This window comes from Heloderma suspectum, chromosome 5 (genome assembly GCF_057233095.1).
Source record: "Heloderma suspectum isolate Gila_16-S chromosome 5, 16-S_ref, whole genome shotgun sequence".
NCBI lineage: Eukaryota > Metazoa > Chordata > Lepidosauria > Squamata > Helodermatidae > Heloderma > Heloderma suspectum.
In genome coordinates, this window is record NC_139462.1 from 60,206,537 (window position 1) to 60,233,535 (window position 26,999).

Genomic DNA, 26,999 nt, shown 5'->3' on the forward strand with positions numbered 1-26,999 from the left:
TCCGTCGCAGGGGATTTCGCGGGGGGGCGGGGGGCAGGAGGCCATTCCACTACGGATTCCGAGGGGCAGAATTCTCTGACATCCCTATTGCAGGGTGGCTTAGCGTGACGTCTGAACCTGGTGCTGCTTTTCTGTCTTGGGATTTTTGTAAACCAGCCACCCTAAGAACCCATTGGTTGTAGTAGAGTTGTTTAGGGTGGCTTGTTTTCAGGGTGCCTTGCGTGACATCCGAAACCAGCAGAGTTGCTTCAGCATAGGTTGTTTAAAACGGCAGGAGAGCTGCCTGGCAAGAGTGGTGAATAACCCTGCAGGCCACTCCCTGTGATCTCGCTAACACGATGCCCTCTCTATTACATCTTGAAATGACACTAGTCAGTTTACTCCTCCACTTCGTCACCTCCCTAAACAGTGGCGCTCCCCCCACAACTAGCTTTGGGAAGATTTGCACAAATTTAAAGTTAATTGTTTCCACTTTTGGGGAGATTTGTGCAAATTTAACTTTATTTATTTATTTATTTATTTATTTGGTTACTGTGCTAAAGCAGAGTAGTTACTGCGCTTTAGTAGATCTGTGCAAATCGCCAAAAATTTATTTATAAAATTTATTTATGTATAAATAAATAAACAAATAAAGTTAAATTTACACAAATCTCCCCAAAGTTGGGAATAAATGATGTTAAACATGCGCAAATCTTCCTGAATGTGGAAAAAATAACATACAATTTGTGCAAGTCTTCCCTGAAGGTGAAAAAAAATCTACAAAAAAACCTCTACTAAAGAGTGCAAATGCGCTCATTAGCAGAGTAGGGGAGTTGGGTGTTGAGGTTGTGCTGCAAAGACCCACGGAATACATGCCAGGAACAGGTGGGAGGACTAAGCTGTGGGCGGGGGGCGGGAGCCATGGCAAGCTGCAGAATCCTTTATCGTCTGTTGGGAGCAATGTGGGTTAGCGAGTGAACAGCAGGCGTAGCTTATTGTGATGTGCAAACCGGCCCATCTTTTGTTCTCTCTTCCCCCCTAAGGTTACAGCATCTTTAACTTGGACGGGGGGAAAGGTGTGCTCCTTAGGCCCTTCTCTGCTCAGGCTTTTCTATTCAGAACATTCCAGAGTAGTCCTGTATCAAGAAATAATCTTTTAACAATGATCTCTCATTGAGACATCACCTCAGTCCTGAGCTATTAACAATCCTTTGTCAAGTCCAAGACTCTGACCAGGCATTGCCTTAGGCAAACGCACATTGGCAGTCCTATTCACGCAACTCTGATAGCAAAACCTCGGATAACACTCGGATATAAATGTGCCTTCCTGCATTTTTTTCTTTTACAGCACAATCTTGTCCGTCTTTACTCAGAAATAAACTCCGGTGTCATCAATGGGACATACACCCATATTAGTGCGTGCAGGATTGCAGCCAAAGCCCATTTCTCAATAGGGTCCCCAAGGGTTACATCTAGCCAACCCAATGTGGTAAATGAGCAAAGGGCTGGATGCGCTTGATTTCGTCTGATCTCGGAAGCTAAGCCTGATCTCGTCTGATCTCGGAAGACCTAGGGATGTCAGAGAATTTCTCCACGAATCTCCTGAAATTGGTGGAGAAACGGTCCGCCACCCCCCCCCGGAATGGGACTTACCTTTGTCGAATGTCCCTGGTGGCGGCGGCTCCCGGCGGCGGTTCGGTGGTGGTGCGGCGGCGGCGGCCGGTCTTCCGACCGGCTGCCGCCACCGCCATTTCCAAGTAAAAAAAAACACACAACAACAAACGTGATAGGCTACGTAAAGATTTACGTAGCCTATCATGGCTAGATTTTCAAAAAATACTGTGATAGGCTACGTAAATCTTTACGTAGCCTATCATGGCTGACTTTGGGGGGGGGGAAAAAGTGCGTACGCAAATGGCAGCACCCATGGGTGCCGCCATTTGCATTCCTTATTTGGGCACGTGTAGTCTACGTAAACATTTACATAGACTGCGGCGAAAATAAGGGCAACGCCGCCATTTGCGTACATGCTTTTTTCCCCCCCCAAAGTCAGCCGTGATAGGCTATGTAAACATTTATGTAGCCTATCACGGCTGACTGCAGGGACGCAAACGGCGGCGGCTACGGCCACTGCCATTTGCATCCCAGCAGGAGACGAGATTCGCAGCCGGAGGGACGGCGCACCTCCCCCCCGGCCAGAATTTCGGCGGGGAGGGATGGGGCGCCTCCCACCCCGCCCAGAATTTTGGGGGGAGGGACGGAGTGCCTCCCCCCCACCGCGAAGCAAGCTGCAGGACCAGGTAAGGGACTTTCGTCCATCCCTAGTCAGTCCTGGTTAGTACTTGGATAGGAGACTGCCTGGGAATCAGGCTTCCTGCATTGAGCAGGGGGTTGGACTCGATGGTCTTGTAGGCCCCTTCCAACCCTATGATTCTATGATTCTAAGCTGGAGATGTATCAAGTATTTCCAGCACACCTGTATGGGACCTCTATCCAGTGGCTCCAATGTCAGTGGAGTGCTGAATCCATTCCGGGTTTCAGTCAGAACTCTAAAGGAGCTATCTAAGTACATTGGAGCCACCAGCCTCCACTGTCTCTATCCTCTGCAAAGATGGGGGAGGGGAAATTTCTGCAACTTTGGGGGAAGGATGAAAATGGCAGCAGTTTGGAGGCAGCTAGTTGTTCTTTCTTTTTAGTTTCCTTTAAACAAACAAACACCTTAATTACAAAGGCAAGATGCACCTTGGCTGCCATGTATTTTTAAATTACAGCCTCAAAAGTCTCAGGGAACAAGGGTATGGGATGATGACATATCTTTGCCCCCACATCATCGTATGGAGGAAAAAACAAACGGCCATCCTCTAATCGTAAGACCACCAGGGGGCAGCTGCATAGCACCCAAGGTATTAGGGGCTGCAAACCTATGCATAGTTACCTGGGAGAAAGTTCCACTGAACTCAGTGGTGCTTTTCTGACTGCATAGCTTCAACTTATAAAGCACATTGAGAGTTAACAAAAGATCTTCAGCTGGCTGAAATGCAACCTTTATCATTTAATTAGAAATGCAACAATCTTGCAAAGAAGTGTTACTTTTTAAGCTGCTAACATGACGTAGGAACTCCACCAAAGAAAAGGACAGAAGTATCCAGCCTCTTCTTGATTATTTTCCTCATTCTCTGACTTCCTATATGTGAATCTGTCACAAATAATATTAAAACTTGAAAGCCCCGTTATCACCTCATTCACTTGCCAGAGCAAGACAGAGCAATTTTATGGCCACTAGACACTGTCTAGAGGGCCATAGTATTTTTCGGTTTCCTGACTCCAAACTCAAGGACAGCACTCCGAGCCATGAAATCATGGTTCCCTCCCCTCCCCCTTGTAGCCTGCGTGGAGAGAACCATGGCAGCTGCCTCTCCATGCTTGTAAAATGAAGTGCAGAGAGGGTGAAAAGGGGGCGTTCCTGGGGGCTTTCCTGGGGGCAGGGAGGGGAGGAGACTGTGGAATCCCCGTTACACTGCTTCCCATGGGGTTTCCAGGCTCATTCCCGCCCCCTCTCAGAAGCCCCAGTTAGATGCGCAAAATTGCGCATCTAGCCAAGAATGCAGGGAAGGCAGAGCGTGGAGGAAAGGATCCTTTGACTTCAGCGGCTGGTGACTATCTTGATAGCATTGTGCCCACAATCTATTAAATACCTGGCAGATAATGTTACCACCCCTGCTCTGAAAAAGTACAGGAGCTGTGTTCTCCCATGTTTCTCCTCCACTGCACCACTGTTGGCCACTAAAAAGGAAAATCCTTATCAAAATAAGGTATGTGTGAGTCATTCACTCATGTGATTAAAATAATGGTACACATCTATTTGGGCTTGGACTTGCCTTTGTTCAATATAATTTTTTTAGTGCCTGCTCACTAGATGAGATTTTTGCAGCTCTAATGAGGACTTCAGACACTGCTACATAGTCTTTATGATTGCTTGAAGCACAGAAGAAAAATGCCAGGAGAACTGAAGTAATTAGGTCCTTGGTGTAAAATTAGCTGTTATGTTGCAGGCAAGAAAAGGAATGAAAATGAGGATTCTGGGGGAAAGTAATTGTTTCTCATAATCCACTGATCTAGTGTGCAAACCATATATTACTAGGTGACAGAAAAATCTATAGTTAGTGGGAGCAAAAATTATAATTATGATAAGTGCTAATCGCATGAACTATGCTATATGAAAGTAAAGACAAGCCAGCCCCCACCAGAAACAGGGCACATCTCATGATGCAGTCAAGAGGCTTGCAGAGTCTCCAGGCATTCTTGAGCTGTGGTTATGCCAGTTTCCTATTTCTAGAGATCATGTGTATTAGAATGTTCAACCACAGTAGCAAATATCCACTCCCTTTCCATCTTTGCCTCCATGAACAAGCTTCTCTGTTGTCGCAGCAGGCTCTGACAAGTCTTGCAGCCTTATTTCCAGACAATAAAATAACTCCAAAGGCTGCTCTGAAATTTCATTCCCTCCTGACGAGGGCAAACTGTAAATCTTGACTTTCTCGTGGTTTATGGCAAAGAGGGGTAGCCCCCACCGACTGCCATCAGCTGGTCTCTGAAGATTACTGAGCTACGACCCATTGCACTGCATGTATTGATCTGTAAATGAGCTCAAAAAGATGCAGTCAATGCTACCTCTGTAGAAATAGATAGAACCAAGCCTCCCTCTGAGAAAACAAAACCCAAAGGCCAAAATCCCAAAGTATGTTGACCTTGAGAGGAGTCCTCCAGGTCAAATACAGCCTAATCTGACCCTGGGTGGCAACTAAGGATGGACGAAAGTCCCTTACCTGGTCCCGCAGCTGTGTTCGGTGGGGGGGGGAGGTGCTCCGTTTCTCCCCCCAAAATTCTTGGCGGGGGGGAGGCACCCCGCCCTTCCCGGCCGAAATTCAGGCCAGGGGGGAGGCGCCCCATCCCTCGCCGCCGAAATTCAGGCCAGGGGGGAGCGCCCCGTCTCCCTGGCCGCGAAATAAAAAAGTAAATTGGGGGAAAAAAACATGATAGGCTACGTAACGATTTACGTAGCCTATCACGGCTAGATTTTCAAAGTCAGCCATGATAGGCTACATAAAGATTTACATAGCCTATCACGGCTGACTTTGAAAATCTAGCTGTGATAGGCTACGTAAATCGTTACGTAGCCTATCACTTTTTTTTTTTTTAACTTTATGGGGAAATGGCAGCGGCGGCAGCCAGTCGGAAGATCGGCTGCTGCTCCCGCCGCCGCCGAAACGCCGCCAGGACCCGCCACCGAGAGGGACATTCGACAGAGGTAAGTCCCATCCCGGGGGGGGGGGCGGGGAGTGTCGGAGAATTTAACCACCAATTTCGGGGCACCGAATGCGTTGGCATTCGGCCTCCTGGAGATTCGTGGAGAAATTCTACGCCATCCCTAGTGGCAACTATTGTGATTAGGGATGGGCAAATCTCTGTGTGTTGCTTTCTCCTGCATACAGTTTAAAAAAAATAAAAACCTCAAGTTCTTTCTTTCCTCAATATGAAGAATGTTGCAAAGCACTCAAAGTGCTGGGCCTGCATGGACGATTCTGTCATTTTTGGTTTCCACCACCATCAGTTTTCCCCTTCATGGATCGCCGCTTTGTTGTGGCGAAGGGGCTTGCGTAACTCAGTGAAGCCATAAGCGTTATGACGCGAGAAGATGAGCCCCTCAGGTCGGAAGGTGTCCAATATACTACTGGGGAGAGCAGAGGGAATTTCCAAGTAGCGCCAGAAAGAGTGAAGCAGCTGGGACAAAGCCGAAAGGACACTCAGCTGTGGATGTGTCTGGTGGTGAAAAGAAAGTCCAATGCGATAAAGAACAATATTGTTGAGGAACCTGGAATGTAAGGTCAATGAATCAAGGCAAGCTGGAGGTGGTCAAACATGAGATGGCAAGATTGAACATCGACATCTTGGGAATCAGCGAACTAAAATGGACAAGCATGGGTGAATTTAATTCAGGTGACCATCATATCTACTACTGTGGGCAAGAATCCCTTAGAAGAAATGGAGTAGCACTCATAGTCAACAAAAGGGTGGGAAAAGTAGTACTGGGGTACAATCTTAAAAACGATAGAATGATTTCAGTACGAATCCAAGGCAAACCATTCAACATCACAGTAATTCAAGTCTATGCCCCAACCACTGATGCCGAAGAAGCTGAGGTTGATCAGTTCTATGAAGACCTATAACACCTTCTAGAACTAACACCAAAAAAAGACGTCTTCTTCATCATAGGGGATTGGAATGCTAAAGTAGGAAGTCCAGAAATCACCGGGATAACAGGCAAGCATGGCCTTGGTGTACAAAATGAAGCAGGACAAAGGCTAATAGAGTTTTGCCAAGAGAAGACGCTGATCATAGCAAACACTCTTTTCCATCAGCACAAGAGGCGACTCTACACATGGACATCACCAGATAGTAGTAAAGGAGGGGGGTTCGCATCAAACTCTAAACCATGCCCCATTTGCGAAGGTGACAGTTGCGCCGCCCCCCGTTGAGACAGGAAGTCCTGCCTAGCCAGAAGCCCCATGTATGCGATCAGCTGACCCGGCCATATGACCTTAAGGGTCACGTGACGGGGGTCATGTGACCCCTCTACGAACTCGCCATGCTGCCGTGGACCAATAGGAATTGGTTTTAGAGCCCTGGGGGGTACGGGCACGGAAATGGCCTGCGGTGCCATTTCCAAGCCATGCCCGGACTGTCCCGGTAGGGTCATGTGACCCATCTACGAACTCATCAGGCTGCTGTGCACCAATAGGAATTGGTTTTCGAGCCCTAGCAGGTATGATCGGGGAGATGGCCCACGGGGCCTCTTCCAAGCCATGCCCGGATTGGTCCTGCGGGGTCATGTGACCCCTCTACAAACTCGCCAACCCACCGTGGCCCAATAGGAAGAGGTCTTAGAGCCTAGCCCTGTAAGGTCATGCCCCACAACCCCATTGACCAATAGGGACAGCCTTGCCCCTAGAAAAACAGCCTTTTATCATGACCAGACACGTTTTCTGCACAGAGAACACAGTGTGGCCAAGCACCCCTCTGGGGCCATCTGCTACTCCTCCACCGGCTGCAGAATGTGACCCCCGAAAAAAGTATATTAGTACCAGTTCGGATGACTCTGCTTTTCCACCACCTAAACTTCTACGCAAGGAGGAGGCCGAGGTTTCCCAAATGTGGTAGAACATGTTGGAGGCCATTTCACTAGAGAACCTTGTAGGACAGGTAAGATTTCAATGTTTTCTATCTATGTGTATGGATGGATGGTTGGAGGGGATATTTTGTGGTGGTTTCCGAAGTTTGCAAAAAGGTTATAGGCAGGATACAGCTTCATAATAGATTGTTCCATTTACCAGGACCCCGGTGTGAATAATGTTGGTGCAGAAGGCCTTGGAAAAACTGTTGAAATTAAAGCAGAGGGGCCATCGCCGGTGGCATTATGGATGATGGCCTCAATAGGAAACTTTCAAATACAGGTACGTGTGATTATTTGTAGCATCGATATTAAAGACATGCTGTGTGTGTTTAGGAGACACCAAAAGTATTTTCTTAATTTCTTTTTAGGGTTGTGCTGATCTGTCAACGGAGCAGCCAGGCCGTGTCATCCTGAAAAGTATTCTAGGCCTGGAAGCGGATGAAACAAGCTTCAGCTCACCCAGAAAGCACCACAGAGCAATGCAATGCGTTGTCAGAACCACTGTTTTTGGAATTCTGAAGCAGTGCTTAATTGAATATCTACATGAGACATGTATTGGATGTATAATCCAAGCACCAGGACAATCCTCACATGAATGCTTATCTTGGCCAAAGAGTGTCATCTCTAGAAAGCTGAGAATTGTATGTGGGAAAATATGTTTTAAAAGTATACTGTATATTATTACTCTAATCGGATATAGTTTAAACTGTTTCATGCTAACATAAGAGTGTGTCAATAAAGTTTTAATTTTGGTGACTAAAATTGGGCGTTCACACAAGGCCCTGAAACTACTGGATAAAACCCTGAAAAACACCGATCATGTATTTTTAAATCATGTAATGAAAGTGATTAGAAACAGGTCCTATAAATATTTTCTTACATCTGTAAAGCAAAACTCTGAATAAAATGGCTCATTTGAAAACTACTGCATTTTTTGTTTTGTCAGAATTGTTTTTGAAAGAATAATTAAACATAGAAATCACAAGGGCTGCAAGTAAAACCTTCAAGAGTCTTTAAAAAGTAAAACATTCCTTAAGCGCCAGTTAGATTTTTTTAAAAATACCCTAGCAAGCCCCCCCCACAAAAAACTATGATCACCCCTGTAAAGTGACTTTTGAGATGAAGAAGACACAGATCAAGCAAAGAAGTCCGCAGAATATCAGGATCCAACCACAACGTTCCCCTCTGTTGTTAGAAAGTTTTATGTTCTTTCTGCAGAGCACTTGTGTCTTATGTTTAAAACCTTCTGTAAGCTTACCTGCAATTAACCCATCGCCCTAGACACATTTAAAAATGCTGCTAGGTTTCCCAAAAACTATGCTCACCCCTGTAAATGACTTTGTAGCATTAATTCCCATTTTTGAGATGGGTCCTGAAACCCCAATACGTGTTTTGGGTAGGGTGTTGCTAAATTTTAGGAATCCGCTTTTTATCATTAGCTTCCAATACAGGGCAGAGGGCTGGTCCCGAAAAGGCTCATGCCGCATGTCTCCAGATGGGGGTAGATTACATGGGCCCTGAAACCGCATTACGTGTTTTTTGAGTAGGGTGTTTCTAAATTTCAGTGTTGGGAAAACAGCCAGTGTTCTAATCTAATCTTTACACATTTATATATAGGGGAAAACTATTTCCTCCTTTTCTTTTAAAATTATTATTATTATTTTATTTTTGTCAGAATCGTTTTTGAAAGAATCATTAAACTAAGAGAACACAAGGGCTGCAAGTAAAACCTTCAAGAGTCTTTAAAAAAATAAAAATAAAAAATAAAACATTCCTTAAGTGCCACTTAGATTTTATAAAAATCCTACATGGCCTGCCCTTTAGCGGGGGGGGGGGGGGGGGCGGCGGCAATGGTCTAGTCCTCTCACATTTGCTGTTAGCAGCTTGGTAAAAAAAGAAGAAGAAAGCATTAATGTAAACATCTGGTATTGGAGAGGGGGGAAAAAAACTCAATAACTGTCTTTAAAATGATGGATACATAGGTATCCATTTTTTAAAAATAAACATGATGGGGTGGTAGGGGACACCCCCGACTTCATGCATTTATATGTAGGGAAAACTATTCCCTTTTTATTATTATTTTATTTTTGTCAGAATCATTTTTGAAAAAATCAACTTCTATCACTAGTTTCCATTACAGAGTAGAGGGGGTGGGCACCGAAATGTCGCATGCCGCATGTCTCCAGATGGAGGGGATAGATTACAGGGGACCTGAAACCCCATTATGTGTTTTTGAGTAGGATGGTACTAACTTTTAGTGATAGGTTGGAGGCCAACCTTAGGGGTGGGGGGATCCTTAACTTTATCCAATCACAGTACCAGAATTCACACAATAGGACTAGCGCTGATAAGAGCCCACACTTCTCTGTGTCTTTACACCCCCCAAACCTGAAGGGAAGGACCTGGAAGCCTACCTTACATGTGAGTATACTTTAACTCTTTTTCCTTCTGCCAACTAATGTAGATGGGTGCAGATAAACTAAAATAAAATGCAATACAGTTTATGCTTCTTTTCCCAATTTACCCCCGCAGAAAAACTAAAACACCCTTCAGTATTCTAAAAGAGGTGCAGTATGCCTGCAGGCAAGTTTATTTCATATATATATATATATATATATATATATGTATGTGTGTGTATATATATATATATATATATACACACACACACACACACACACACACATATATATATATATATATATATATATATATATATATATATCCCTCCCTCCCTCCCTCCCTTTCTGGGGTTGTTATATTGTAAAAAAAAAAAAAGCTCTCTAAAACTGGTCTATCCTTCTTCTTCTTCTTCTTCTTCTTCTTCTTCTTCTTCTTCTTCTTCTTCTTCTCCATAGAAAATCCCCAAAAGCAGTCTTGATGTCATAGGTCTATCAAGAAGGCATGTATTTTCTAGTTAATTTGTATGTTTTAAGGGGTTTTGTGGGGTGGGGTGGGGGGAACCACCTGCTGCTATCCACCTGCCGCTATTGGTAAAAATGAATCTGCATGACCAGGGGGCGCCAGTAGGTGCCGATGCAGGATCACAAATAGGTCTGACAGGTGAGGTTAACCATTTTTTAAAAAATTATTATTTTTTGTACTTTCAACATTTATATTTTCATTCAGAGCTGTTGCTGCAATCTCTATGCATAGAACAACAGCCATTTTAGAGAAAAATAGTGCATGCAAGCAGCTTTGATTTTTGTCTTCACATTGTAGGAATCCAAGCTTTTCTATCTTCAAACGTCCTTACAAATCCTTTTTCCTGCAATAAATAGAAAATAGTAGCTTTATCATGCCATATTTTTTATGGAAGGTAAAGCATTATGGGGGGGGGGTCTTGTTTTTAATACAAGAGCAGTATAGCTTCTTTATCATCTTAGAACCCACACCCAGCCGTGATATCCCCCCCCCCTAATAAATATTAAAAGAACACACATCTGTAGCAAGGGATATGGATCTTAATGTGGTGGGATGTTTCAAACTTACCCATCCATCATTATCCATGATCCAATTTGCTTTGGTGTTTCTGATATAGGCAGTGATAAAATTAGCAAGTTCTTCTATATTCTGTCTTGTTAGAGCCCCATCGTGTGTCTGTAGCTTCTGTACAATTATACCTCCAAACAGAAAAATGGTTAAAATCCGCCCCCAGTTGATTTTTCCATCAACAAACTCAGACTGCATCACCACAGTAAAAGTGTTGAACGCATCAGCCAGACTATGAATTTGGAGATCAAGGATGAGGGGGTTTAACTGCTGTTCAATATCATATTGAATTGTAGAAAGTGTTTTTTGCAAAATTAAGAACGTTTTGCATTTTGTTATTTTATGGGGTATTTGTCCACAAGCTGTGCTTAAATAAGCATGAACTAGTATAGCCGTTTCCCCCTCCATTCTTCTCAAGGGGTCTGCTAGAAATGGTCAAAAGGCTCTCACACCATACGTAGTGTGTGTGGGGGGGAGCAGAGCAAAAGCTTGAGGCAAGACTCTACATGCCTTTGAGTGATCAAACTAGCACCTTCTCCTTATTTACTATCTCATGAAATCACACACCTGACAGAGATGCACCAAAATTAAGTCAAATGATAAAGAACTGGGTAAGGCTTTTGGGGTGGGGGTACTTCTCCAGCTGCACTGGCTGCCAGTCCATTTCCGGGCCCGATTCAAAGTGCTGGTGTTAACATTTAAAGCCCTTAACGGCTTGGGGCTAGGTTACCTGAAGGATCGCCTCCTCCCATATTTGCCTGCCCGGACCTTAAGATCATCATCAGCGGCCCTTCTCCGTGAGCCCCTGCCAAAGGAAGTGAGGCGGGTGGCTACTAGGAGGAGGGCTTTTTCTGCTGTTGCACCCCGGCTCTGGAATGAGCTCCCTAGTGAGGTTCGCCTGGCGCCTACATTGTATTCCTTTCGGCGCCAGGTGAAGACCTTTTTGTTTTCCCAGGCATTTTAGCATTTTAGCTTTCTAAATTTTTATCTTTGCTGTTTTAAATCTGTATTTTAAACTCCTGTACTGCTGCTAGGTTTTATTGTGGTTGTATTGTTATATTGTGGTTTTAATGTTCTATATATTTTAAATTGTTTTATTGTGTGTTGTTTGGTTTTAATTTTTGTGAACCGCCCAGAGAGCTTCGGCTATTGGGCGGTATAGAAATTAAATAAATAAATAAATTTTAATGTAACAACAACAACAACAGCATGCTGCTTCTGAAAGTACTGGCTATGTGTATAATGTTTTATTTTATATATATATATATTTTACAGAAGACTTTATGGCCAGCCATCCTTTTAGCAAGAAAAGGCCCAGGACAGCACTCACACCAGCATCTGGTAGCGCAGATAAAACAGAATTGTTCTAATAATTGTCATGTGGTTTTTAAGGTTTCCTGTAAAGCTGAAAGCAGTGTGTGTGTGTTTTCTTTTTTAGAAACCACAACCAATGTTCAGGAGGCTGCTGTGATTAACCCCCCAAAGAAGGCCACAAGAAAAAACAAGCACATAGACTCACCATCTTCTGATGATAAAATAGGTAAAAAGTTAATGTTGGTAAGGGATTGAGGGGGGTCATATCGAAAGTAGGAATCTACTGAAGAGGTTATTGCTTTTTGCAGTGAACATGATGCCTGTTGGAGCTCCTTTTAAAAAACCAAAGGCTACCGGACCACCAGCAGGCAAGGGTAAGGCATTGACTGTGTGTGTGAGTGAGAGAGGGAGAGGTTTGTACCTAATTAATAAGGATGTGCCCTACCCCTTCTCGTTTTTTGGTTTTAGACCAGAAACCTGCAACTGTGAAAAGTGTCTCTGCAGAACCACAAGAGCCACAGGTCCAAAGGCCAAGACAATGAACATGACACCTGTCAGAGTGCCTTTTAAAAAACCAAAGGCTACCGGACAGCAGGCAAGGGTAAGGTATTGACTGTGTGTGTGTGTGTGTGTGTGTGTGAGAGAGAGAGAGACAGAGGTTTGTACCTAATTAATAAGGATGCGCCCTACTTCTCGTTTTTGGTTTTAGTCCAGAAACCTGCAACTGTGGAAAGTGCCCCTGCAGAACCACAAGAAGCCACAGGACCAAAGGCAAAGGATCAAGATATGAAGGGCACCCAGAGTCTGCAATCTCTAAACCAGGGAGGGGGCTTGCTAATTGGCTTGAACATACTTCTAAAAGACTGAAAGAAGGCTATGAGCTCATGAAGCGCCATACAGAGATTGAAGCAGCCATATGCAAGTTTTTAAGTGTTGATAATGATGGGGTATCTGAATTAAGCTCTTTTCAGAATATTAAAATGTATACAAAGTATCCTGCACATGGCAACACATTCTTTAGGCACGTACAAGTTGGGGGTGGTAAACCACGCCAGAGGTGTTGGAAAAGACAGCATAGGAAGAACACATTCAACAAAGTGCGATTTTACTGCCGGAGGAGGGTTAGTAAAATGTTAAACAGGGCTAAAAAAACACTCTCTGCCTGTAAAAATCAAAGGCCTCCTAAGAAAAGCTGCTCTCCAATGGCAGATTCTCAGGATGCCTCACAAATTTCTGAAGCATGCATAGAGGGTGACCCTCCAGAGGTGGCGTCTCAAGATACCTCACAGTCTTCTGAAGCTTCCAGGGATGCTTCAGGATTGGACCAAACCCCACCCACAAATAACACAAATGCGGACCAACCCCCACAAGTATATGCAGAACTTGTGCGTAGGTGGGAGTGGGAACATGAGCGTTACAGGTCAATGCACATAGGTGAAGAATTTAGATTTGTTAATTTAGAACATGTAACATCATTCTCACAGGCTGTGACTACATTATACACAACGATCCAGCAAATCCTGGATGATGTTAATAGGAGAATCTCTCCTCAAGATTTTGTCCAACTATGATTGGACCGCAGAGGATTAGCTTATCCTCTTTTTTCAGTTAAAAGACATAGGGATGTTTTACACTTAGAAGATTTTCTATCCCATATCAGTAATCTCCTGCAAAGCCGTGCTGAAATATGTGGGGATGTTATGCTGCGGTTGATTGTTACAATTGTGAGGGCTCCACAGGGCGGTGGGAAGCCAAGTAGGAAAATAGGTTCTCTCCCGAACAGTCAAATCATCCTTAGAAAATGACAACATTTGGTAGTGAGGGGTCTCCTGGTAATTAAGCCAGGTTATAGGGGTCATAAAGGTAAATGTCGAGCATCTGATTGTATTGTTATATGTGGTTGTATTGTTATATTGTGGTTTTAATGTTCTATATATTTTAAATTGTTTTATTGTGTGTTGTTTGGTTTTAAATTTTGTGAACCACCCAGAGAGCTTCAGCTATTGGGCGGTATAGAAATGAAATAAATAAATAAAAAAAGATCTAAATTACAGAGGCACCAATCTCTGCTTTGCTGGGGGTCCTTTAGTAATGGCCAAGAGGACACCCACAGATGCAGAGTTGTTGACCGTCGCCAGACAGTTACATACGGAACTTGGTTGGTCTGAACAGAAAAAAGTAGCCCTCAGTGACATTTCATTGATTGAAAACCATTTAAGGGTCAACATTCAAGTCATACATTTTACAAAAGAAGGTTGGGGGCTATTTAAAGTACCAGGGCCTAGGTACCCCCAAACCTATACTATGGTGCTACACGATGATCATTATTATGGTGTGAGTAGTGTAAAGGTGGTTTTTGGAGCTCAAAACTATTGTGAAATATGCAGTACAATCTTTACCCATAGTCACAGTTGTCTATATATGTGCAGGCTCTGCTTGAGTGCAGATTGTGCTGTAAATGTCAGTAAAATGAAGAGGTGTGGACGTTGTCAGATGAACTGCAGATCCAGTGCCTGCTTAAATAGACATAGAGAATTGGCCTTAGAGGGTAAAGTAAAATGTGTCTTTAGACAGTATTGTGAATATTGTCAGACTTTCCAGAAAGGTGATCATGACTTTGAGCATTGTCCAGGAAGGCGGTGCACTGTCTGTTGGGGGTTTATCATATATGGTGATAAGCATGAGTGCTATATGAGGCGTCTTAAGAAGCCTAAAGTGTCTGTGAAATATGTATTTTATGACTTTGAAGCGCACCAGAGTATTTCATGTTCCCAATTTCTGTTTTGCAAAAGCATTTGCGGGTGAAACTGTAGAACGCTTTAAGGATAAACCAGGTAAGGGCAAGAAGAAGAGAAAGTGCATGGGAATGTAAGCCTGTGGGCCATGGCTGGCAAAACATGGGAGTTTAAAGGTGATTCCTGTCTCTCTGAATTTATCAAGACCTTCACAGGCAGTACGCAGTTCAAAGGGTGCACTTTTATAGCCCATAACTCAAAGGGGTATGATGGTTACTTTATTCTCAGTCAGCTGATAAAAGAGAAACTGACTCTAGATCTTATTACTCAAGAGGGAAAATTGCTATCTATCAGTGAAGGGGCTAGATGTAAAAGTTATCGATTCACTCTGTCATCTACCCATGGCCCTCTCAAAGCTACCAAAAGCCTTGGGTTTTACCGGCACCAAGGGCTACTTCCCACATTATTTTAACAAACCTGAGAATTGGGACTATGTGGGCCCGCTGCCTAAAGCAGAGGGCTATGGTGCCCAATACATGATGCCTGGAGAGAGAGAGGCTTTTTTAGCATGGTATGATGAGAACAAGTCAAAAACTTTTGAAATGCAGAAGGCGTTGATGTTTTACTGCTGGCAAGATGTTAATATTTTGGAGTAGGCATGCACCAAGTACCGACACGAAATCATGGAACTGACACAGACAGTGAGAGCGTTTTGGAATGGTAAGAAGTATGTGAAGAAAAGGTTAGCAATAGATCCATTCCAATATCCCACTCTGGCTAGTACATCTTTTGCAATGGATAGGTTTAAGTTTCTGACGGAGTACACCATTGCCATACCCCCACCAGATAATTATCACTGGCAGTGTAAACAGTTTTCTACCCCTGCAATTCGGTGGTTGAGCTACATGGAGCATAAAGAAAACATTCAGATTCAGCACGCCTTAAAGGGTGGGGAATTCAAAGCTGGCCCTTATTTTCTAGATGGCTATGCGGTCATAGATAATAAGAAGACAGCCTTTGAATTTCACGGCTGCTTTTGGCATGGGTGTTTAGTGTGTTATTCTCTGGAGGATAAGAACCCCCTGCAGGGTAAAACATATGAATTCCTGTACAACTCCACACAAAAAAGGGCTGCTGAACTGAAACTGATGGGGTTTGAAGTCAGAACTATATGGGAACATGAGTGGAGGCATATGTTAAAAACAGATGAGGACCTCAAGAGTTTTCTTGCTGGTGCTCATTTTCCAGACCCTCTAGAACCTAGAGACGCTCTCTTTGGGGGGCGTACTAATGCAGTCTGTCTGTATTATAAACCTGAAGATGGGGAACGGATTCATTACTATGATTTTACGAGCCTGTATCCCTATGTGAACAAGAATAAAGCATACCCTTGTGGTCACCCCAGAATAATTTATGAGAACTTTAAATTGCTCTCAGATTACTTTGGGATTGCAAAGGTTAAAGTTTACCCACCCCGAGGTCTTTTCTTCCCGGTCCTCCCTACCAAGGTGGGCAGTAAGCTCATGTTTGCCTGCGTGCAGCTTGTGCAGCAGCGCATCAGTAGGAAATGTGTAAACATTCTGATGAGGAACGGGCTCTGCTAGGAACATGGTGCACTGTTGAGCTGAACACAGCTGTAGAAAAGGGCTACAAGTTGTGAAAATTTATGAAGTCTGGCATTTTGAAAAGTGGACCATCCGTATGTTTTCAGATTACATTGACATGCACCTTCACCAAAAACAGGAGGCTTCAGGGTACCCACACTGGTGTGTCAGCGCAGAAGATAAACAGCAATATATTGCTGATTATCTCCAAAATGAAGGGGTGGCATTGCGCCCCGATGAGATCGCCGTGAACCCCGCAAAACGGCAAATTGCAAAATTATTTTTGAATTCTCTGTGGGGGAAATTTGGCCATAGGACAAACCTGCCTAACACACAAGTGGTGAGAGACCCTGAATGAGTTATTTCAGATTCTGTTTTCTGATGCTTATGAGGTTTCAATGTGTGAATGTATTGATACTGATGCAGCATGAGTGTCCTGGAAACATTCTGAAGACCGCATGATAACTCTAGGTAGGAAGAATGTGTTCATAGCTGCCTTTGCAACAGCATATGCTCGGCTGAAGCTCTACACTTTGCTAGATGGCTTGCAAGACCACTGTTTATATCACGATACAGATTCTGTGATATTTGTGAGTAGGGAGGGGCAGTGGATACCCCCTCTTGGAGATTACTTAGGAGACTTCACAAACGAAATCCCTGCAGATGAATTTATCACAGAGTTTGTGTCGGCTGGTCCTAAGTCCTATGGTTTTAAACTTTCAGGAGAAGGGAAAGTTTTTTTGAAGGTCAAAGGCATTACATTGAACACCACTAACTGTGAAAATTAATTTCAACAGTCTCAAAGACTTAGTTTTTGCCTACGTCTCAGACAGGGAGCGCAGACCGCCTTCTGAGATTGTCGTACAGCAGCCAGGTATTGTAAGGAACAAAAGCCATTGGACTCTGGAAACTAAGACTCTCAGGAAAACTCAAAAGGTGGTATATGATAAAAGAGTTATTACTGAAGGGTTTAACACACTGCCTTATGGATTTTGACTATGAATACACGCTGGCAACACCCCTTTTCAGCCATTCTAGCGGGACCTAGCAACTGTGGAAAAAGATTTTTCATCAAAAATATGCTGGACAATGCTCACAGTGTGTTCTCGGTTGTACCTGAAAATATTGTGTGGTGTTATGGTTGTTGGCAGCCTCTGTACAAAGATTTTCTATGTAAATACCCATTTATTCAGTTTGTGGAGCGTTTGCCTGCAAAATTTGATGATAATGATTTGTTACCCCTCAATAAAGTAAATTTTTTGGTGATAGATGATCTGATGTTGTCGGCGTCTGAGAGCTGTGAAGTCGAAAAGGCTTTTACTCAGTATGTACACCACAGGAACTTGAGTATTTTTTTAATCACGCAGAATATTTTCTGCAAGGGAAAAAGCAACCGCACCATCAGCCTAAATGCAAAATATATGGTGGTGTTCAAAAACCCCAGGGATAAATTACAAATTGCAATTTTAGCTCGTCAAATGTACCCACAAAAGAGTCAATTCTTCATGGAGGCGTTTGCAGATTCTACAAGCAAACCTTATGGTTATCTGGTGGTAGATTTAAATGCATCTACCCCAGAAACTTACAGGTTAAGAACAGGTCTTTTTCCACCAGACTGGCCTGTAGTGTACACCATGAAAAAAGCTCCATCTGGTTACAAAAGGCTTCGCCTTTAGTGCTAGCCCATCTATTGACGCCCAGCTCCTCTGCAAGGCAACATGTCTAACCATGTAAAGAGAAATTTGGAACTCTTAAAAATTCTTATTAAGGCACCGCCACGCCAGAGGAAAGCCATTTTATGTGCAGCATCTGATGATCTGATTGCGGCCATCTCAGAAATGGCACTCAATACTTTAAAAGGCAACATTCCTCTATCTCCCCAACAGGTACGTACATTAAGAAAGAAACGTAACCTTATTAAAAGCCTGAGTAACAAGAAAGTCTCTCTGAGAAGAAAGAAGCATTTGGTGAGACAATCTGGTGGGTTTCTTGGACCGTTACTAAGTTTTGCAGTCCCCCTGCTCACCGGGTTTTTAGCCAATCAGTGATGGAGTATGCTGAAAAGATGTATTTGGTCCCTAGCCACCAGCTGGAAAAATTAAAGGGGCCACCTCCTAAGAAGGAAAACATCAGAACTGCAGCAATCAGCTCACAAGATACTGAGATGCAGGGAATTCTCCACAGGAGCGACTTAACAGAACATGAAAAAGTTAAACGTTATGCTTCTTTGCTTCAAAAATATCTGACCCATGTAAGACAGAGGGAGGCGGAGAAAGAAAACCTAAACCTGTTTCTACCTCAGCCACAACAAGCCTCTGTGGAAGCGTCAGTAGTCTCTGACAATGTCTTCCAAGAAGTACTGGACAGTCTTCTTGCTAGATATAAGAACAATGCAAGGCTCCTATTGATCAAAATGCAGCAAAACTGACATGTTTCTTCGTGGGAAGAGAAAGGAGCATTTGTGTACAAGGGGGTGGCTGTACCTGGTTCCAATATTCTGGATTTGGTGAAGGGGATCACACACAGACCCTGAAAACCAAGCATGCCCCAAAAGGATGGGATGTTTTTATGAGTGCTCTGGCTGAACTAAATGTCCCAGCATCTGTAGTGGGTAATCCTACCCATAGAGAAACCTTGGACTACCTAAAGACCCCCAAAGGTGCGACACCAATGTTGTTGCACAACTCTACGAGTGCTAAAAAAACAAAAGCGTTCTGATGCTCCTACCTGGTTCAGTTTATGAAGTAACCTTTTGTGGTTTTTGTTTTATCAGGACTAAAAATAAATTAGTATTTATAAAAAAAAAACTTACTTAAAGTAATCTGCGCTGTGCTTGTCTACTTTAAGGGTAAATGGTTAGAAAACATACAGATAAGAATTTCTTTTCTTTTTTTTCTCTTTTAAACCCAGTAGAGGATGCTTTATTGGGAAATGCGGCCATGAAAATCACGGTATGATCTACAGCGTTGGGCAAGTTGGAAAATGTCTAAGTCATGCCTGCGCAGGCTGTAGCATGTCTAAGGCATGCCTGGGCTGGTTGGAACTTGTCTAAGGCATGCCTGGGCAGGTTGGAGCATGTCTAAGGCATGCCTGAGCATGTTCTTCTTGTTTTTTACAAAATGATCCACCATTTGACCATTTATTTCTAAATTGTGAGAATAGGGTAAATAGTTAGAAAACATACAGACAAGACATTCTTTGTTTTAAAAACCCCCAATAGAGGGTGCTTTATTGGGAAATACGGTTATGAAAATCACAGCATGATCTACAGCGCTGGGCAGGTTGGAACATGTCTAAGATGTGCCTGGACATGTTCTTCTTGTTTTTCACAAAATGTTCCACCATTTGATCATTTCTTTCTAAATTGAGAGAATACAGTTCTTGAATCTGTTTAAATGTTAGGTTTTTACAATGCTGCTGCAGGAAAAATACACAATGGTAGCCACAAAACACGGACTCATCGGCTTGGAGTTGCCTGGGTTGAAACACAGTCCTGGCATTTTTTCTTTAAAAATTCATGATGGTTTTAGGGAAGAGGCGGTAGTTGGGTGGGTGCCCGTAGGAATCAAAAAACTCTCCACTTTTATGCTCTGTCAAGTAGATGGCCAGCCAGTGTTCTCCAGGTAGGTTGTGGGAGTGGGTATTGACTACTAACCCCACAGGCCTTTGGTGTACCCTCCCAGTGGGGAGCATGTCACAAGGAAACATGCCGTAGAAAATCTTTCTGGTGTAGGAGTTTGAAGATAGCACACAACTTAGCTGCATGCTGTCCATGTTACATATAGTCAAACAGGACATTTCTCCTGTTATTTATTTCTATCACATTGTCAAAAACACCATAAACAATCATGTTGACTGTGGCGGCCAGGGCTTTAGCAAAATGGAATTCTGCTCTCAGATTCCCAGTTTTAATCAAAGAATAGTGATCTCCGCATTCTTGGTCTGGCATCGGGTGCAAAAAGTGTGTAACCGTTCGCATACTCCTCACGGTTAATTAAAAGGGCCCTATCTTTCATATGTTTTCTGGCTGTTTGTACCAGACTCATGTATTCTCTTACACAGTTTCCATCTTCAAAATTGGGTTGGAGTGGCTTCGTGGGGATTTGCTCTCCATCCAGGTAAAGAGCTGTGAAATTAATATCATAATGCTGAAAATTAAATGGATTTTTATTGAAAGCTCCGCTGAAGGAATCATTATCCACTAGGCCTATAACGACCTGTTTAGGCAGTTGCCCCCAAAACAGGTTTTCCTGATTGCCAACGCAGCTGCCTCTTGGAATGCTAAACACTTTCAAACTCACACGATCCACGGGGTATTTGGCGTTGGCTGTCAACAGAACCTCTGCATGGCCTAAGTGAACACCAGGGGCCACCCTCACTTTTTTCACAAAAAGGAAGGCTGACAAAACTTGCAGTCTGTAACGTCTTGCTGTGCTTTCTGTCATTAAGCAGAAAGCATCTTTGCTGCATGTAAGTTTAATTTTCACATCAACTCCATTTAACAGCAGTTTTTCCTAGGGATGGACGAAAGTCCCTTACCTTATCCCGCAGCTTGCTTCGCGGTGGGGGGGAAGCGCTCCGTCCCTCCCCCGAAATTCTGGGTGGGGTGGGAGGCGCCCCATCCCTCCCCGCCGAAATTCTGGCCGGGGGGGAGGCACCCCGTCCCTCCGGCCACGAATCTCGTCTCCTGCTGGGACACAAATGGCGGCGGCCATAGCCGCCGCCGTTTGAGTCCCTGCAGTCAGCTGTGAAACACCGTGATAAGCTACGTAAATCCTTACGTAGGATTTACACCGTGATACAAAAAACGGTGATTTACAAAAAACACTGTGATAAGCTACGTAAATCCTTACGTAGCCTATCACGGCTGACTTTGGGGGGGGGGGAAGCGCGTACGCAAATGGCGGCGCCCATGGGCGCTACCATTTGCGTACGCGCTTCCCCCCCTCCAAAGTCAGCCGTGATAGGCTACGTAAGGATTTACGTAGCTTATCACGGTGTTTTTTGAAAATCTAGCCGTGAAAGGCTATGTAAATCTTTACATAGCCTATCACGTTTGTTGTTGTTGTTTTTTACTTGGAAATGGCGGTAGCGGCAGCCGGTCGGAAGACCGGCCGCCGCCGCTGCCACCGCACAGCCACCGGGAGCCGCCAGCACCAGGGACATTCGCCAAAGGTAAGTCCCATTCCAGGGAGTGCCCGGGGGGTGGCGGACCGTTTCTCCACCAATTTCGGGGGGCCGAATGCGTTGGCATTCGGCCTCCTGGAGATTCGTGGAGAAATTCTCCGCCATCCCTAGTTTTTCCTGAAAAAACAGATCAGTATGAAGATGTCCCAATAGCTCTATTTTTCAGCTTTGAGCTGCTAGGTTTGCTCTTTTAATGAAGCCTTGAGTGCTTCTGTCCAGACTCGCAGATTCGTGTTCCCCGGCTGTATCTTTGTAAAATAGGCCTGCTGAGAATTGTGTTGCTAGAGTATCCTCACTATAGTTTGGCACAGATTCAATGAAAGCACGATAAGGGTAAGAATGATTACTCTGACTTATAAGTTGATCCCCCACCGTTACATCCAGTTGACTAAAGATAAATACTATGGGGTAATTCACCAGGCCTACTGCCGCATCTGCAGCAATGTTGTTCCCATCTTCATTGACAATTTTGCAGCACACATAGAGCAAGGTGTTATTTAGATCCATATAATTTTCACCATTTCCTGCGATGAAGAAGTCTAGAGGTGCAGATTCTGTCAGGGCTGACAAGGGGGGTACGTCGATAAACAGACTTCTCTCAATACTGGTCTGCGTATGACCAATGCTGAATAGATCCAATTCAGATTTAGTGCATTCTTCAGAGCTGCAGTAGATAAAAGCCATGATTGAGTCTAAAATATAGCTCTTTTTGACGCAGCTGGATGTCTCTTCTTTCTTACATCGCTTCTGACATCTTTTTCCTCTCACAACTTTTGTTTTAAGGGGGTGGGGTGGTCCAATCAATCTCACCCATGATGCTTTTCTTTTTCAGCTCCTTTTCCTTTTAATATACATTAGGCCTGAACCCTCTTGAGAAAGTGGATTGTTCACTCTATTCAGAACTGCTTGAGTAACATGACCAGCCACATCTTTAGCAATATTATGTGCAGCAGTCTTCGCATGGGGTTTGATGATGTCCAAGCCTCTTCTCAAAAGGGGAACTGCTTTTTGGAAAAGGCTCCTGAAAATCTCGCCAATCCCTGCCCCATACATAACAGGGATGCCATGGAATCCTGGCAACGCATTTCTGGCCTGGGCCCTATAATATCCCCTATGCAGGGTAGGTTCCCCATATGTTTTTAGGATGACCATTTTAACTTTAAAATACCTGGGATCTCCAGGGGCAAAAGTGCAGCTTCACAACCACCTTACCAAAACGAAATGGTACACATTTGTTCTGATCCATCTTTATTTCAACAGTGATGGTGTCAATATGATGCTTACTCACAGGTATGTAGTGAGGCTTGTCATACCCAATATTGACACATTCCTTGCTCTGTCCACGCACCGGCACACAGCACAGTAAAGGTACATAAAAGTCCCCAACAATCTGATGTTCCACAATGTCTGTGTAGATATATAAGGTGTTAAAGCCACTGATAATGTCAGAATTTCCAGTTAACAGCCCCAATATGCAGATCAGCTCTGTACTGGCTACTATGCTATACGGTGTTGTGGCTTTAACAGCAACTTTTCCAGACACCGCATCGCAGTGCATAATTGCTTCCGGGCCACCTGGTTTATCTAGTATAAGCTTGTTTATGTTTTCGACCAGATCAGGAATGCTCACATAATAGCCACTACGTAGAAAAAAGGTCCACTTGCTTTTCCCTTGATGAATTTCAATGTGTGCATCGCTAGTTAGAGTGTACCAGCTGTGCGGGTATTGTATCTCAACCAGACCCACTTCCCATGACCCTGAAAAGTCCAGAGATCTTGCTAGGCGTATAGTAAATGCAGAGATGGTGTTCTGTGGGAAAACCTCTGCACAGGCATTACTAGGCAGGGTAATGTAAAACCTACTGTCACCCATCCTGTTCTGCCCTTCTATACAGGTTCACAAAGATCAGAAGCGAGCACACAACTGTTGAACTTGCTAGACCAGCCTAACCATTTCACTAGGTGATACTTTCTCCTACCCCTACCTTTTGTAGCCAGGACTTCTTTGATCCTGTACACCCTATCCTCCGTGGCATTAACCTTCTGTAATTCCTCAGGATAGAAGGTCCCCACTACTGTGTCTCCTTCATAATCTTTTAACTGGTAGACAGGCCTCTTTGCTCTTTGGATGACTTGATCCACTATAAATAACTCTGTGGTGAAATTCTGTTCGTAACCCTTTGCAAAGACACCCTTGCTTTTAGAAATCCGCACATGGTCCCCTTTTCTGAGCTGGGGTGCCTCATGTTTCCTTTTGACAGAGCTCCCATAGACTACTTTCCAAATGGCCAGGGAGTTAGACTGATTAACATCCACAGGTCTAGCTTTGATGGTTCTGTGAAAGCTATGGTTATAACTTTTTAGGAATTACAGTAGCACGTCTATATAAGTGAAGGTATGGTTGGCTGTGAAATACCTCCACATTTTTGTTTTTAAAGTCCTGTTGAACCTCTCAACAACCCCAGCTTTGACCTCATTATAGGAAACAAAATGGTGTACCCCATGTTTTTTGAATAGACGACCCACATCCTTGTTTAGGAACTCTGTTCCTTTATCCATCTGTATTTTGATAGGCTGCCTTCTGTCTTGTGTGAAAACCACTTTAAAAACCACCTCCGTACCCATTTTGCCTTTTAGAGCGCAAGCCCAGGCATATTTAGACAGAATGTCTATCACTGTTAAAATATACTTGTAACCGTTGTTGTATTGAGAAAATTGCTTCATGTCGACTAAATCGGCTTGCCATTGTGCATCCACTTCAGACACTATGGTCCTATTTAATTTAAAATGGATCCTGGCTGGTTTATGCAGTGTGTAAGCCTCCTGATCTGAGAGCCACTTGGTAACCTCTCTTCTGACCAGTGTTTTGCTCTGTTTCTTTGCTTCCTGAAATAAGAGGTTCACTCCACCCAAACTCCCAACATCACCGGGGGTATAATAAATCTTCTTTAGGAGTTCTTCATGCTCTGACATTTTGTAGGTTAACACAAGAATGGACGTGTAGGGTTACTACAAAGCATTTTTATTGGTGCAAAAGAAATAACCACCACAGAAAGCATTATCTTTCTATGACTGTGTCTGGGGAAATACATGACAGGCAGGAAATGCTGACTGTCGGTGAACTCTCAATGTTCAGATTCTCGATATCACCACACATTCCATGTTCCTATGTAACACAATGAAAAGCTTAGAGTCAGCAGCATGTACCCCCACCCCCCCGGAATTGCTCTCTAAATACTATTAAGAACAAATCTCAGAAATAAACACTTACTGGTGTGCCTCCTTTCTCTGCCACAACTTCCAGCTCCTCTTCCAGATCCTCAAGGGATGTGTGGAAAGTAGACCAGGTTGTGTCAGGATCCCCCAGCTCCATTTTCCCTAAAGGCGAGGTGGCTATTTTTATAAGCACCCTGCCATCCATGTCTTCAACAGGCTTCACCTCAGTGCTATCCATACTCCAAGCGGCATGTAACTGGGTTTCAGGAAAAGTTCTTTGCCCCATGGGAAATACAGCTAAAGGTAAGCTCTCTGTTACAGTCACTGTGACAACAGCCCCCTTCCCTGGTTTACTGTTTATGACTCCAGGTGTCATAGGTGCAGTTTCCATCTTTCTGGGCTGAATGAACAAGGGTACCGGGGGATGAGTAAAACCCGAAGATCCCTCAGTCACTCTTGGCCGCGCCATGTTCTCTGTGCAGAAAATGTGTCTGGGCATGATAAAAGGCTGTTTTTCTGGGGGCAAGGCTGTCCCTATTGGTCAATGGGTTGTGGGGCGTGACCTTACAGGGCTAGGCTCTAAGACCTCTTCCTATTGGGCTGCGGTGGCTTGGCGAGTTCGTAGAGGGGTCACATGACCCCGCAGGAACAATACGGGCACGGCTTGGAAAAGGTCCTGTGGGCCATCTCCACACTCGTACCTGTTAGGGCTCTAAAACCAATTCCTATTGGTCCACGATGGCCTGACAAGTTCGTAGAGGGGTCACATGACCCCACCGGGTCAATCCGGACATGGCTTGGAAATGGCACCATGGGCCATTTCTGCGCCCGTACTCCCTAGGGCTCTAAAACCAATTCCTAAGGGTCCATGGTGGCATGGCGAGTTCGTAAAGGGGTCACGTGACCCCCATCAGGTGACCCTTAAGGTCATATGGCCGGGTCAGCTGATCGCATACGTGGGCTTCCGGCTAGGGCGGGACTTCCCATCTCAATGGGGGGCAGCACAACTGGTTTGCAAATGGGGCATGGTTTAGAGTTTGATGCGAACCCCCCTCCTTTACTACTCCAGATGGTCAATATCAAAATCAGATTGATTATGTACTTTGCAGCCAAAGATGGAGAAGCTCTATACAGTCAGTAAAAACAAGACCTGGAGCTGACTGTGGCTCAGATCATGAGCTGCTTCTTGCAAAATTCTGGCTTAAATTGAAGAACATAGGGAAAACCACTAAACCATTCAGGTATGACCTAAATCATATCCCTTATGAATATACAGTGGAGGTGAGGAATAGATTTCCGGGATTAGACCTGATAGACAGAGTGCCTGAGGAACTATGGATGGAGGTCCGTAACATTGTTCAGCAACGAAATCCATCCCAAAGAAAAAGAAATGCAAGAAAGCCAAGTGGCTGTCTGATGAGGCTTTACAAGTAGCTGAGGAAAGAAGGGAAGCAAAAAGCAAAGGAGAAAGGGGAAGATATATCCAACTGAATGCAGATTTCCAGAGAATAGCAAGGAGAGACAAGAAGGCCTTCTTAAATGAACAATGCAAAGAAATCGAAGAAAACAATAGAATGGGAAAGACTAGAGATCTTTTCCAGAAAATCGGAGATCTCAAGGGAACATTTTGTGCAAAGACGGGCATGATAAAGGACAAAGAAGGCAGGGACCTAACAGAAGCAGATGAGATTAAGAAGAGGTGGCAAGAATACACAGAAGAACTATACAGGAAAGATCTGAATGTCCCTGATAGCCATGATAGTGCGGTCACTGAACTTGAGCCGGACATCCTCGAGAGTGAAGTCAAGTGGGCCTTAGGAAGCATTACTAACAACAAAGCTAGCGGAGATGACAGTATTCCAGCTGAGCTATTTAAAATCCTAAAAGACGATGCTGGTAAAGTGCTGCACTCAATATGTCAACAAGTTTGGAACACTCAACAGTGGCCACAAGACTGGAAAAGGTCAGTTTACATTCCACTTCCAAAGAAGGGCAACGCCAAAGAGTGTTCAAACTACTGTACAATTGGCTCATTTCACATGCCAGCAAGGTTATGCTCAAAATTCTACAAACTAGGCTTCAACAGTATGTGAACCGAGAACTACCGGAAGTACAAACTGGGTTTCAAAGAGGCAGAGGAACTAGAGATCAAATTGCCAACATTCGCTGGATCATGGAGAAAGCAAGAGAATTCCAGAAAAACATCTATTTCTGCTTCATTGACTACGCTAAAGCCTTTGATTG

The 26,999-nt window shown here is 44.0% G+C and overlaps 1 protein-coding gene and 1 long non-coding RNA gene across 6 annotated transcripts; one reads left to right on the top strand and one right to left on the bottom strand.

Moving 5' to 3' along the window:
* The first annotated feature begins 9,040 nt into the window (after nt 1–9,040).
* On the top strand, nt 9,041–17,121 carry LOC146343921 (uncharacterized). Of its 5 annotated transcripts, none has more exons than XM_084856156.1 (6): nt 9,065–9,631; nt 10,066–10,109; nt 12,138–12,239; nt 12,322–12,387; nt 12,482–12,614; nt 12,723–17,121. In XM_084856156.1, exon 6 carries the CDS (start codon nt 15,432–15,434, stop codon nt 16,350–16,352), a length of 921 nt encoding a protein of 306 aa, XP_084712282.1. In that variant the 5' UTR covers nt 9,065–9,631; nt 10,066–10,109; nt 12,138–12,239; nt 12,322–12,387; nt 12,482–12,614; nt 12,723–15,431; the 3' UTR covers nt 16,353–17,121. The 5 variants fall into 5 exon arrangements, with proteins under 5 accessions (XP_084712280.1, XP_084712282.1, XP_084712281.1 ...); XM_084856155.1 differs by lacking the exon at nt 10,066–10,109 and adding an exon at nt 11,975–12,040; XM_084856158.1 differs by lacking the exon at nt 10,066–10,109 and adding an exon at nt 11,975–12,040 and having other exon boundaries at nt 9,270–9,631.
* Nucleotides 10,296–10,953, bottom strand: LOC146343922 (uncharacterized). Its single transcript, XR_014792573.1, has 2 exons — nt 10,700–10,953; nt 10,296–10,475 (listed from the first exon to the last, which is right to left on the bottom strand). It is a non-coding gene; the product is annotated as an uncharacterized LOC146343922 (long non-coding RNA).
* Nucleotides 17,122–26,999: the final 9,878 nt, after the last annotated feature.

What these genes read in the sequence shown, in the direction of transcription:
- LOC146343921 (XM_084856154.1), top strand. Translation starts at nt 15,432, where the DNA reads ATGGAACTGACACAGACAGTGAGAGCGTTTTGGAATGGTAAGAAGTAT.